Source organism: Lepus europaeus, chromosome 18 (assembly GCF_033115175.1).
Source record: "Lepus europaeus isolate LE1 chromosome 18, mLepTim1.pri, whole genome shotgun sequence".
Classification (NCBI taxonomy): Eukaryota; Metazoa; Chordata; class Mammalia; order Lagomorpha; family Leporidae; genus Lepus; species Lepus europaeus.
Window position 1 is genome coordinate 21,011,325 of NC_084844.1, and position 13,798 is coordinate 21,025,122.

Below are 13,798 nucleotides of genomic sequence, written 5' to 3' on the forward strand. Positions count from 1 at the left end.
TTCCCACCTGGAAGACGGGGACCCGAGTACTTGAGTCATCACCAGCTCCCTCCTCACGTGCACATGAGCAGGAGGCTGGGATTGAGAGGAGACCCAGAGCTGGAACCCAGGCACTGCAGCATGGGAGGTGGCCCCAGCGGTGTCAGAGCTGCTGGGTCCAATGCCCGCTGGGGAAGTACACGTCTTCACCTCCGTGGGCAGCCCTGTGCCAACACGGTGCAGCCAGGACCACCGGCAGCATCGGCTCCACAGCCGGCCTTTGTCTCTCCTGCTCTGGTTTCTTCTCACACGATAGCCCTACTATCAGCTGCTGGGTCCCCCCGGGTTGGCAACAGCCAGGCTCTAGCTCCAGCCTCTCTGTCCCTTGGTGGCAGAGGCTGTTGGTCGACCTGCAGCTTGTGCCTCCCTGACCTTGGGTCTCCTTTGCGAGGTCTCAGACCTTCTGAGCAGCCCGCAAAGGGTTTCTCAGCCTCTAAGTGGGCAGCAGCGGCAGCAACAGCCTCTGCTCACGAGGCAGACTGGCGAGGTGGGCTCAGCTGCAGGTGCACCCAGGCTGCCTTCCCTGAGGGCCGGAGGCTGAGCGGGGGCAGGAGGGGAAGCTGCCTGTCTCCCTGGAGTGCCTGCTTCTGCTCTTCTGTGCTCCTTGGAGAGACCGGCAGGGGGATGGTTGGAACTTGCGGAGTCCTGTCCCGGGACGGACCCTGAAGAGAGTCACCCGCGCCCAGGGGCGGCTCATGCCCTGCTGAGCCCTTAAGTAGTCTCCGGGTAGCGGCACGCCTCGCTCCTGCTCGGGCTGGGCTCAGGCTTGGTTTCCAGCCAAGCCAGGCAGCAGCTGACACCCCCCCCCCCCCCCCCCCCCGTCCCCACAGAGAGAGGGCGGCTTTGGGACCGGAGATCAGGGCCCTGGGTGTGTCCTCTGCGCCTGCCCTGTGTCCCTGAGGACCGTGGCTGTTCCTCCTCTGGGTCTGAGTTTCCCCATCTGTAAATGCAGGAGTCTGGCTGGGGAGCTGACTGCCGCGTCTCCGTGTGATGATCTCCGAGCTGGGACTGTCACTCCGTGACAGTAGGGGCCGTGTTCAACCTGTGCCCTGTGGAACCTCAGCCTGGGCGATAGATGAACACCTGCTGAATTAGTACATGAACCTGCTTCTCTTTTGCTTTTCTTGCCTTTCACACGGCTCTGGACAGGCACGGGTATCTTGGGTGTGTGCCCATCTGGCCGTCAACTGGTCCTCCCTGGGCAGCTGGCAGTGCCCAGGACAATAAACAGCTGGCAGGGTTGCTGCTGAGGTTTGGAGCTGGGGTGGCCCCAGTGGACATCGCTCCTGTCTGCTATTCCCTCTCGCCCAACGCCAGCAGACAGAGTATACCCCGGACCCCTTCTCAGGCAGCTGCTGGGGGCATCCCCATGCCGGAAGTAGTGTTGGGAGATGCACTGGACAACGATCCTGTCCTTGGGAAAACTGAAAGGGAGTGGGAGGGAAAACAAAGCAATGCTGCCTGCTGGTGTTTGACTGGTTGCTGTGGGTACCGTACTGGCTACAGGGAGCAGAGGGAAGGGAGGAGAGCAATGGGTTAGTGCAGTGTGGTGGGGGTGTGGGGGGAGCTCAGAGGATTCCTGGGCAGGTGATCTAAAAGGGAGGTGATGGCAACCTTCCCCCTGCCAAGTGCCTCTCGTGGCTCAGGTATCTGAGAAGCCCCAAATACAAACTGTGTGGCTGCCTGTTTCCCAGGGGAAACAGCCACCGAAGGCTGCGCAGTTTCCCTGTGGTCACACGGCTGGCAGGTGGACGGCAGCTCAGGCCAAGCCTTTGCAGGGCAGCCCGGTGGGTGGGCAAGGGAGTGTTCTCAGGGAGCTGTGAACTCTGCAAATGGGAGTGCCTGTGGCCTGCAGGCTGGTCCTGAAGGATTTCTGGGCAGTGCGTTGCCAGGCAGGCTTCTCCGAGGAGAGGGAGTTTCCTGGGGGCCTGGGTCGATTGCCCCAGGGATGAACGGTGGGGGGGTCCTGCTCTTCTGGAGGGGCCCATCCCCTGTGGGAAGTCTTGAGACCCTTTGGGGTATGGATCAGCTGTCCTGGGTTCTGGGTCTCTTGGAGTCCAGTGACAGAAAGAGAGAGAGAGAGAGAAGGAGAGAGAGACACCTGATTCAAGTGATGAACTTGGACTTGGAAGCTGGGGGATGGGCTTTTGTCTTGGCATTGGACTTGAGCCATCTGGTTCTCGTCTTTGACACTCAAGAGGCACAGAGAGGCGAGTTAGGGAAAGAAACTCAATGCTCATTTCAGCCTCAAGTCCCCAGTGAGCTGGCGGTGGAGCTGGGAACCTGGCATCATAACCTTGTTCTTGTTACCTGGGCCTCAGTTTCCCCACGTGTGACACGGGGGGCAGCATATGAGAGCTCCACCACAGTTCTGCTCCCACAGGGGCCTCAGCTCTGGCACTCAGGCCGGGGACACCACCAGGCCGTTGTCAGTGGCACAGGCCTCGCTGACAGAGAAGCAGGGCCACCCACCAGCCTGGTGCGGGGCATCAGGGAGGCCCAGGAAAGTGAAAGGCAATGGACCATGGCCTTGCCTGGGCGGGGTTGGGGCCGACAGTGGCCGGAAGGGGCTGCTTCTGGGTCTGGGCCGCGTGTTTGACTTCACCGGGTCTCAGTTTGTTCATCTGAGCAAAAGGTGTGACGGGAAGTGTAGGGTTGTTTTGAAGACCGAATACATGGTGGGTGCAGAGCATCGGTCATGGTGTTCAATAAAGGTCGGTTGTCCTTATTATCTTTCAACACGGATAGGCTGCGAGTACGGGAAAACCAGACGCTGCTCTTCCTCCACCCTCACGCTCAGCACAGAGCACCTCTGGGAGCGGATGTGGGAGACTCCCCTCGCTGCGAGCACCTCTCCCTCCCCAGCTGCGTGTCTGACCCTGAGTTGAGTCGGTGGGGTCCGCGGGGTAAGGGCCCAGCCCCACACACTCCGCTCCCTTCAGGGCTGATGGCAGTGGGTCCCCAGATCACCCACAGCCTCTGTCCACTGTGGCCACAAACCGCAGCTTCCCCTGCCCCTCCTTGGGTTGGAGACTTTGACAGAGCGGTTTGTAGCATCTCGGAAAATGGTATCGTTGTTATTAGCCATGGATTGGAAAGTGTGTTTTCAAGGAAGCGGTGAGCAGCCAGAAGATGAGAGACGCAGGACAAGGTCAAGGAGCTGCCGTCCCCTCGGAGGTGGGGCCCTGAGTGGGTCTCTAACTCCACAGCTCTGGGATTGTATGGAAACTTTACCGTGTGGAGCTGAAAGTCTTTCTGGCTCATGCCCAGAGACCACCAAGAACACAGGGTGCTCCTGTCACCCGCAAAGTCCCGGGGCTTAGGAGATCTGGGTCAGAGGTCTGGGGTCAAAGGCCAACCATCAGAACATAGGGTGTGCCCAGCTCCCGTACTGCTCTGGAAGTCACCAGAGTTTTAGTGGGCCCGAGACCCAGGAAGACTCCCAGGTATAGCTCACGTGGAACCTTGGGAGAGTGGCAGTCTGGGCTCACGGCCCGGGCTGCCAGACACCTTTAGGAGGGGCAGAGGAGCGGGGCCAGGTGTCCACCTCGACTTCGCTGAGTCCTTGGCCATGACTTGACCTTGCCCAACCTCAGCGGCCTTGTCCGAGAAATGAGGCTCCTGAAGCCCCTCTCCCAGGGTCCTGGGGTGGACGCCCACGTGGCAGGGGTGTGCAGGGGCCCACCTTGCCTTGAAACAGGACAGCGAGGGGACTGCTGCAGGAAGCTTGGGACCAGGAGCGGGGGGAGTGGGCATGGGTCCCCCGTGGGTGCCGGGGTTCGCTGAGTGTCTGGAGAAGCCTCCCAGTGTGAAGGCACCAGGAGGGCTGCTGGGGGGAGGAGGCGGCGCTGTGCCCTGATTCTGGGGTGGGGGAGGGGCGCGTCACCGCCATCCCTGTGGCTTTGGGGAATCTGCAGCATTGTTCCTCTGAGAGGCGTTGGCCTGAACCCGCCCGGGGAGGACTGGGGCATGGTCACCCCAGGCTGGGCAGGTTCCATTAATCACCCACTTGTCAGTTTGATCCTCCACCGAGGGTGCGGGAGCTCCTGCTTTGGGCTGAATCATGTCTTTTCTGAGCGAGCTGAGCCATCAGGGCTTAGGGCAGGAGGGCTGGGCAGGGTCAGGGGTCAGCCGGAATCCCGGCCTCACCACGGGGTTTGGGCACCTGCAGCACGCCCTGGCTCTCGCCGGGTGCTGCTGCCCTCTGGGTGAAACACGGGTTGCTTCCCTACCCCAGGAAACAAAGAGCCCGAAAGCCCTGACTCAGGTCTCTCTCCTGGCCTTGCTGAATCAGCAAAGGGGGCTCCAGGATCACCTTGCACCTGTGCCTCCCCGTCCCCTGCCCCCGGCCTGGTCTAGCCAGAGCTTCCTGAAGGCCATGGTCAGAACACTGCTCCCGAGGGGTCACCCACAGACCTTGACCCTGGGCCTCCATTGCAGCCCAGGCACTCCTCCCCTGGGCTCTGATGGGTGCCTCCGGGACTTTTGCCCCAGTCCGAGGGATGAGGTCTCCTCTGGGCAGATCAACAGTCCCGGAGTCTCTGCAGCACATCCCAGGGTCCTCTGAAGAGACCACATCCTCCTCCATGGCCTCTTTCTCCATCACCCACAAGCGGAGACCCATGCCTTGTGGAAGGGCTCTGCTCAGGCATGTGTGTCCCACGCTCTGCTCTCAGCTGTGTCCCTGGGGCAGTCGGTGCAATGGAGTAGTTTCTTAAAAAAGATTTATTCATTTTATTTGAAAGGTAGAATGATAGAGAGAGAGAGAGAGAGAGAGTGAGAGAGAGAGAGAGAGAGAATCTTCTACACGCTGCTTTACTCCCCAAATGACATAACAGCCAGTGCTGGGTCAGGCTGAAGCCAGGAGCCAGAAATTCCATTCTGGCCTCCCACATAAGTGGCAGGGGCCCAAGTCCTTGGGGCATCTTTTGCTGCTTTCTTGGGTACGTTAGCAGAGAGCTGGATTGGAAGTAGAGCAGCCGGGACTGCTGGTGTCACAAGCAGCAGCTTAACTCACTGCACCGCCACGCTGGCCCCTACCATGAAACATTAAACCCACAGGCCTGGTGGGTTCAGGGCCTCTCCACCGGGCTCTGCTGGCCTCTTGGGCCTGACGAGTCTTCGTCGTGGGGTGGTCCTGTGTGTTGTGGGGTGTTCAGCCACATCCCTGCTCACTGCTCTGCATCCCAGCAGCTTCCCCGGCTGTGGCCACCAACCCACCTCAGGGTGACATCAGGGGCATGGGGGTAGCTGGGGGAAGGTGCCAGGAGATGGATGGGTGCTGGGAAGTGCTGCGTGGTGGTCACACAGGTTGTGCACTGGTAAAAATGCATTGAACTGGACACCTAGGATCTGCACATTTCACTGCATGGAAACACACCTCGAGAACAGGCCTCTGGGTCAGACGGGACCAGGTTTGGGTTGCAGTCCTGGCTCCGTCCCGAAGGCTCTGTTGGCTTGTGTTTGAAAAGGCGGCCACAGGAGGAGTCCGTGAGGCCCTGAACGTCAAGAGCTGGGCCCACTGCTGCCCGTGGCAGGGGCTCCCAGAACATCAGCTATGAGGATGCACAGAGTCCCTTCTTCCTCGCCTCTTCCTTCTCCCTAGCTGCTTCGGCTGGCTCCCTAAGCTCCCCCGAGGTCCCTTGTCACTTCTTTCTGATGGCATTGGAGCCATTTTTAAAAAAAGATTTATTTATTTATTTATTTGAGAGGTAGAGTTACAGACAATGAGAGGGAGAGACAGAGAGAAAGGTCTTTTTTCTGTTGGTTCACTCCCCAAATGGCCACAATGGTTGGAGCTGGTTGGAGCTGTGCCGATCCGAAGCCAGGAGCCAGGTGCTTCCTCCTGGTAACCCATGCAGGTGCAGGGGCCCAAGCACTTGGACCATCCTCCACTGCTTTTCCCAGGCCAGCTTGATTAGAAGAGGAGCAACTGGGACTAGAACCGGTGCCCATATGGGATGCTGGCACTGCAGGCAGAGGATTAACCTACTGTGCCACAGTGCCGGCTCCATTGGGGCCATTTCTTTCTCAGCCTAAACACTCCCAAGGCAGCCGATTCTGCAGGACTAGCGGAGTTTGTCCTCAGAGTCGTAGCCAGTGCTGCAGTAGACAGAGGGCTAGAAGGGAGACAGAACACCCTCGGCAGAAGCTTCGGGCTGGAAGAAAGGGAGGCGGGGGGCTGTGGGGCCTCACAAGGCACAGGGCACCGGCAGCCGCCCTTTCCTTCGAGGCTCGCCGGCAGCTGTTTGCAGCTCAGTCCCTGTTCTAAAACCGGGTGGGGCGGAGAGCCTGTGGAGTGAGCTCCTTAGAGGAGAGGTGAACTAGGATTCCCTCTCAAAGGAGAGTCTTAAGCAGAACACCGTTCCCTCTGAATCATCTCTTTTGTTAAGGATTAAAAAAAAAGCCACCCCCAAAAGGCACAACCCACCCTGGGGAGCAGAGGTAACTGGGTTTGTGAGAAAAGAAGGGAAGTTGGCACCAAGTCAGAGGGTGGGGAGGGGAGGAGAGAGGATGGCCAGCCCCTCCGCAGGTGTATAAAAGGTGTCCGGACCGGGACAGAGCCATCATCCTCGGCCCAGGCCAAGCCCAGCTCCTGCTTGCACCTGCTCCAGTGCCACTCTCGCCTGCACCATGAGCTGTCGCCTGCAGAGCTCCTCCACCAGCTACGGCGGTGGCTTCGGGGGTGGCTCCTGCCAGCTGGGAGGAGGCCGCAGCGTCTCCACTTGTTCTACCCGGTTTGTCTCCGGAGGCTCAGCCGGGGGCTACGGGAGCGGCGTGGGCTGCAGCTTTAGTGCTGGAGCTGGTAGTGGCTTCGGAGGTGGCTTCGGAGGTGGCTTCGGAGGTGGTCTTGGCGGTGGCTTTGGTGGAAGTTTTGGCGGTGGCTTCGGTGACTTTGGCGGTGCCGACGGCGGCCTCCTCTCCGGCAATGAGAAGATCACCATGCAGAACCTCAACGACCGCCTGGCCTCCTACCTGGACAAGGTGCGCGCCCTGGAGGAGGCCAACGCCGACCTGGAGGTGAAGATCCGGGACTGGCACCTGAAGCAGAGCCCCACCAGCCCGGAGCGTGACTACAGCCAATACTACAAGACCATTGAGGAGCTCCGGGAGAAGGTGAGCCCCTAGGTGCCGGGCAGGGCTCCCCAGGGCAGGGCAGAGCCCTGAAGGCGAGGCCACTGTGGCCCTGGCCTCCCTTCCTTCCGAGGGGCAGGTGCTGGGGGGAGTCGCAGCCTCCCTGCAGGGGAAACTTCTAATCCGTCACTCCCCACCACAGCTCCTCGCTTTCATTTTCTTGTTGCTACTACTGCTGTCCTTTAAAAAAAAAAAAAAAAACCAAACATTGCTTGCCAGTTATGCTATTAGAAAGCTGATCTCTGCAACCCTAACTCACAGAGCTATTTGGAAATGTGACAGCTGTAAAAACCACACGGGTACTAAAATCCACAGAGACAGACATGTTCGTGCATCGCTCTGAGACTAGTTGTTTATTTTGCAGGAGCCCTGCTTAAACGGGGTTTCTCAATGGGGGTCGGTCAGGTTGGGGAGAGGGAGGCAGAGGCATAGGTGGCCCTGAGCCCAGATGTCCTCTGTGGGCCTGTCCATCACGTTGTGACACCTGCTTCTCAGGACACCCACCGGCTCGGCCAAGTCCCGGCTCTGCGGGGCTGGGTTTCCAGTGCTTGGAGCACACATGTTTGGATGAGAAATTCTGACGGGTGGGATTGATGTCGGAGATCCCCTACGCTCAGCTGGGAGGCCAGGCTCAGTGGAGTCAGCAGGGAAAACCGGAGTCCCACGAGGCCCCTTTTTACCAGAGAAGGTTCTCGAGACAGGCAGGGGCTGACGGTGAGGTTGCTGGGCTGATGCTGTTGAGAAAGTCCCAGGGGGCTCATTCCTGTGAAATGCTTAGGCTGGGGCTTCCCGGTCCTGCCCAGACGCAGGGTGTATCAGAGAAGGGGAGCCGAGGAGGCAGGGTCCCAGGCACGGCAGCCCGGCAGGCTGTTCCCAGGCCCCTGCCCCACGGAGGTCACCTGCTCCCCTCTCCCGCAGATCCTGGCCGCCACCATCGACAACAACCGGGTCATCCTGGAGATTGACAACGCCAGGCTGGCTGCCGACGACTTCAGGCTCAAGTGAGTTCACGTTGCGAACGTCGGATTCCCAGCATTGGAGCAAGCCTGGGATGAAAGCTGTGGCGGCGCTTCCAAGCCTCCTGCAGGGATGGCAGAGTGTCTCTCATCATTTTTTTAAAAAGTTCTTTTAAAATATTGCAGGTACGAGAATGAGCTGGCCCTGCGCCAGAGCGTGGAGGCCGACATCAACGGGCTGCGCAGGGTGCTGGACGAGCTGACCCTGACCAAGACCGACCTGGAGATGCAGATTGAGAGCCTGAATGAGGAGCTGGCCTACATGAAGAAGAACCACGAGGAGGTGCGAGGGGGTGGTCGGCCCGCTGTGGCTGAAGGCTTCTGGGAGGAAGGCGGGCCCTCTGCCGCAGCTGGACGCGGCTGCCCACTGGGGGACCTGGAAGCACTTTCCAGAACATTCTGCAGGCCTTGAGAGCCAAGGAGAGGGAGGAGCTTCATGCAGCTTCCTTCCCCACCCCACAGGAGATGAAGGAGTTCAGCAACCAGGTGGTGGGCCAGGTCAACGTGGAGATGGACGCCACCCCGGGCATCGACCTGACCCGTGTGCTGACAGAGATGAGGGCACAGTACGAGGCCTTGGCAGAGAAGAACCGGCGGGACGCCGAGGAATGGTTCAACAGCAAGGTAGCGGCTGGTGGTGCAGGGAAGCCGCGGCCTCCCCAGCTCTGGGGGCTTCTAGGTGGGCTCCTCCATCACCATCTTCCTGCCTCCATTTCAGAGTGCCGAGCTGAACAAGGAGGTGTCTTCCAGCACCGCCATGATCCAGACCAGCAAGACAGAAATCACAGAGCTCAGGCGCACGCTCCAAGGCCTGGAGATTGAGCTGCAGTCTCAGCTGAGCATGGTACCCAGCTGCTGCCCCCTGCCCACAGCCGCCACCTCCAGCGCTGCCTTGGGCTCGGCTGCCCCTGTCTCACTTCTTCCCCGTTGCCCCCCTACAGAAAGCTGGGCTGGAGAGCACGGTGGCGGAGACGGAGTGCCGCTACGCCCTGCAGCTGCAGCAGATCCAGGGGGTCATCAGCAGCATCGAGGCCCAGCTGAGCGAGCTGCGCAGTGAGATGGAGTGCCAGAACCAGGAGTACAAGATGCTGCTGGACATCAAGACACGGCTGGAGCAGGAGATCGCCACCTACCGCAGCCTGCTCGAGGGCCAGGACGCCAAGTAGGTCCTTGCCGCCGGTCTCCCCTCGCGGCCTGGGGGTGCTGGACAGGGGCCCCTCCCCTGCCGGAGCTTACCTAGCTCGGAAGAAGAGCCAGGGCCAGAGCTCACCTCCTGTCTGGAATCGGACAGCAGTGGGTTGCAGGGCCAGTGCCTTTAACCTTTCCGACCCAGGTCTCTGAGTGGGGCCCATGGAGAGGACATCTAATATGGGAGAAAAGATGGCCCGGGGTTCAGCTCGGCCGTGCACGGCTCGGAGTAGGGTGACGTAATGCTCTCACTTGGTCTGCAGAGACCTCACCTTCCTTATGGACTCGGGCAGCTGGGCGGTCAGGGGCTGAGCCAGCTGGAGGGGGGACGGTGCCTCTGGCAAATGTCCTGAATCTTGGGGCCAATAGTGTCCCTCCCCGAGGCCTCACAGACAGATAGACTGGCCGACAGAGCGGTGGGCACCTGCTGCTGCTGCCCCTAGAGCTGGGCACAGCGAGGTGGGAGTCCCATGCTGCTCCGAGTGGCTCCATCAGGACAGGAAAGCACCTGACCTTGGTTACCCTCTGCTCATGGTCACCTCTCTCCTCTCCCAGGATGACTGGCTTCACCTCCACAGGAGGTAAGGAAACAGCTCTGAGAGGGATGGGGCTGGGAGGGAGGCTCCCGGTGTGGTGTACGGTGTGTGGAGGGAGGCGAAGGGCGGGGGGAAGGAGCTGCTCGTTTGCTTTCCTTTCGAAATTTGGACGACTCTGCCCTCGGAGCCCTGGACCCTCCTGGAGTGAGCCACCTTTGGGGATGATGATAAAGCATCCCATCTACACTGATGAGGAGCTTGTGGGCCCCCGGGGACCGCGGAGGGTCTCCTGCAGCCTCAGCATCCCTGGTCCTTTCTGTTTCCCAGGAAGCGGCGCCACCTCTGGCTCCGGTCGCCGTATTTCAGACACCACCCGCCGCCCCTAGGCCTTCAGTCCTCCTGGCATCCCCACCCCGTCTTCAGTAGCTGGAGGAGGAGCGAGCTGGGCGCGGCCTGCAGGAGAGCAGGGGCCTGAAGAGTGCGAGACCCACTCCTGCCCGCCCCGGGGACCTGCTCCTGCCCCTGCCCTCCCCCAAGGCCGGCCCCCCCGCGCGTCCCTCCCCACTGATTCCTCTCCCCGTGACCTGGCCACTCTTTGATTTATCAACCTCTCCTCTAAAAAGATAATTCAATAAAATTTCCTGCTTGTTGGCAAATGTATTTTGGTTGCTGGCCTGGTTTCTGAGAGTCCTGCTTTGGGGCTGGGGGTAAGGTGGGTGCAGCTAGGCTGAGGTCGGCCCAGACCAGGAGAGGCCCAGGGGGCTCCTCAGCCAAGGACACAAGGCACATGGCCCAACCCAGCACGCAGAACACACATGAAGCCCTTGGCAAACATGGACACGCGGAACATTCTAGACAGTGCAGGGGCAAGTGAGCCAGATCAATGGCCCTGAGGGGTGTCCAGTAACAGAGACGGCAATGGGGTAGGGTGCGAGTGGGTGATGTGGGGTTGGGCAAAAGGCAAGGAGGGCTCTGGGAGGCTGCAGGGGGCCACCTGAGGGGGGTTCTGGGGAGGAGGAGGCCCTGGAAGGGCACCCCAGGCCTACCTCCTGTAGGAGGTGCCTTCTCCCAGGCTTGGTGACTTCATTTTGGCCTGAGGTGTCCAGGCCAGCTGTGCTCCCCAGCCCACCATGGGGACCTGCTCCCAAACACGCAGGCAACTGGCTCATAACCCCATAGGACTCCATCCTGCACTGACCCCTCCCCCTGTTCTCTCTGCACCCCTGCTCTCTGCTACCCCCGGAGCGCCCGTCTCAGCCTTGTGGCCTCCTCTTACTCTGCTCTCTGCTCGCACACGGACTTGGCCTCTTTCCTCTTTGCCCTCCCCTTGGGCCATCCGGGCATGCCCATGGCTCCGGTTGCCCACACGTTCCGACGACCCCTGAGCCTGGGGCTCCAGCGAGGCCTCTCTCAACGTGTGTGGCAACTACCTCGACTGTACACGTCCACACCTCCGCGCCTTCCTGTCCCCAGGCCAGAGCACCTGGAAACCCAGGCCAGAAGCCCAGGAGTCATCTTGGCCTCTGCTCTCCACCCCTCTCCCCCTTTTCAGGTTCTTCCAGCAGGTGTTGCTTCAGCCATCACGTCCCGCCTGGTCCCCGCTCACACTTTGCTGGCTTCTGTCTCCAGTATGACCTCCCTGTCATCCACGCCCCACAGCCCAGCCCTGTGCGTGCCAGAAATGTCTTCCAGCTTGGAGATGTCCCGGGGGTGCCCCACTGGCCACTGACGAAAGTGCAGACTCCTCCCTGCCGCCCCCAGTCCTCCCCAGCACACCCCGAGTTCCTGCCGCCCCAGGCTGCCGTGGGGCTGGGTGCTGGAGCTGCCATCCAGAGAGACTCAGCTGGACCTGACCTTCTTCCCCGACTTTCTTTCCGCACCCCCATCTTCGTCTTACTGGAGCCTCCCAGGATTTTATTCAAAATCTGGGCTGAGACAAACACTGCTCTGTCCGTGGCACTCAGCTGGTGTGGGGTGCGCTGGGGTGTGCCCACCTGCCCCGGTATTGGGCTACGCCCTCCTCCTCTTGGGTCAAGTGTTCTGCTCTTGACAGGGAGCTCACTGGGGCTCAGAGAAGGACGAGATGGTGTGCCAACTAGGGAAATGCCACTCGGGTCTGTTTGACGTCTGTCACAGGGTTCTGGGCTTGGGGGGGGGGGCAGGGGGCTCTGACAGCCTTGCCATCTTCCCCTGGCCCCTGGCCCTACCCCCACAGCAGCTTCTCTGTCTCACCTGTGGGCTTATTCCCATGGAGGTGGCTCAGACACACCTGGCCCAGCTCGCCACGCCAGAAGAGAGGAGTCTGCAGGCACTTCAAACACAGCCCACTCTAGGCCCTGCCCACCCCAGTAGCCCCACCCCTCACTGTAGCCAGAGGCGGGGCCTGATCTAAGTTTAGGAGCCGAGAGCTGAGCTAGGAGCTGCGACATTAGAGAGAAGCAGGACTTGTCCCTGACCCATTCCCAAACCTTTTGACCTTTTGGGTGAACCTGTGCAGCCAGCGGCTTCTTTGCCCAGTGTCCCCTGGGGACCTGGAGGGAAAGGGACCAATTTAAAGGCAGCCTCTGTCTGTCTTCACGGAATTCAGGGGCTTCTCCCAGGGTGCTGGGGGAGACAACCACGCAACAAATCCCTGTGATCGTCACAGCTCAGCTCAGCCATCACCATTTGCTGCGGGTTTTCTCTGCTGCTCCCCCAGGGTGCCCGGTGCTGACGGTCAGCGCAGCCATGATCAGGGCGCAGACTGGAAAGCCCACGGGCTGTGCAGCGTGGGAACCTGGTGTGCACCCCGGCTGTTCCGTTACCCTCTCTGTGACCCAGGGCCGCACCGCCAGGTCTGCCACGTGCTGCCGCCCTGGAAGGTCATTAAAGTCAAGTGTTTAGAACCATCCCTGGCACCTAGCAAGTGCTCGACGAACCACACCTCTGGTCATGACCTTTCTGGGTCTTTGCTTGGCCACGAGTTCAGCCAGGGCGGGCATCTGCTTTGTAGTCATCTCCATCCTCATACCTAGACTCTTACAGGAGCTCCCTAAGTGTCCAGCTCAGAGGACCGGGGCGGGGGGTAGGGTGAGTGCACACGGCTACGGGAAATGAGAGAGGCCCGTCAGCATGGAGGCGCCACCCCAGCCTGAGACAGGGGCCTGGGTTCTCTAAGCCGAGCTGCCATGGCCGGTCCTGAAGCGCCGCCGTGGGGTCCAGGGCACAGGCCTCTCCCCAAGGACCCAGGCCAAGGCTATTTCGGGGTAGCCTCCTCTTTCTTTGAGCTGGCCTTGGGGAGTTCAATGGGGGCTGGGGGTGGTCGTCCATGTGGAGCTGGAGCCTTGCCCGGCAGGTGCAGACTCCAGGGAGGACAGGGGCAAAGCTGGGCCGTGTCTCAGGCCCTGTGTGGCTCCTTCAGGAATCCTGGGGGAGGAGGGGGCGGGGGAGGCAAGGGCAGGTATGTCTGCCAAAGGCAACCCAGGAGCTCCCTGAGCTGGGGAGTGGCCGTTCCCATGTCTGTCTGGTCTGGGGGGCGGGAGAGGCAAGGAGTAGGCAGTCCTCCCTTCCCATCCAGGACTCTGGTTTAGCCCCTTTGTCATCTGCATGGGTGGCCATGCAACGGAGTGGACATTGATGGGGGCTGCCCGGTCAATACTGCCTGGTTCTGGGGCCCGAACCGGGTAGCCACGCCCACCCCAGCCCACCTGGCTGCTCCCTGGCTCTGCGTCTGTCCGTGGTGGCTGGTGAATGAATGCATGGTAACACAGGCCGCACCTGAGTGAGGGGATGGAGTCAGGCAGAGGTGGCCATGCACCGCGCACATGGTGCTCTCCAGAGCCCCTCCCCACTCTTCGTTTACCATGAGAGGGTGCTGCTGTGCCCATTTCTCACTCAGAAAGACTG

At 60.7% G+C, this 13,798-nt stretch overlaps 1 protein-coding gene across 1 annotated transcript; it reads left to right on the forward strand.

The window, feature by feature from the left end:
• The first annotated feature begins 6,672 nt into the window (after positions 1–6,672).
• On the forward strand, positions 6,673–9,355 carry KRT13 (keratin 13). The gene is made up of 6 exons (XM_062175038.1): positions 6,673–7,155; positions 8,092–8,174; positions 8,316–8,472; positions 8,652–8,813; positions 8,908–9,033; positions 9,131–9,355. The coding sequence occupies exons 1-6, from the start codon at positions 6,673–6,675 to the stop codon at positions 9,353–9,355; spliced, it is 1,236 nt and encodes a 411-aa protein (XP_062031022.1).
• The last annotated feature ends 4,443 nt before the right edge of the window (positions 9,356–13,798 follow it).

Coding starts and splice junctions, on each gene's coding strand:
- KRT13 (XM_062175038.1), top strand. CDS start 6,673: ATGAGCTGTCGCCTGCAGAGCTCCTCCACCAGCTACGGCGGTGGCTTC. Junction 8,175..8,315: donor GCCGACGACTTCAGGCTCAA/GTGAGTTCACGT, acceptor AAAATATTGCAG/GTACGAGAATGAGCTGGCCC. Junction 8,814..8,907: donor AGGAATGGTTCAACAGCAAG/GTAGCGGCTGGT, acceptor CCTCCATTTCAG/AGTGCCGAGCTGAACAAGGA.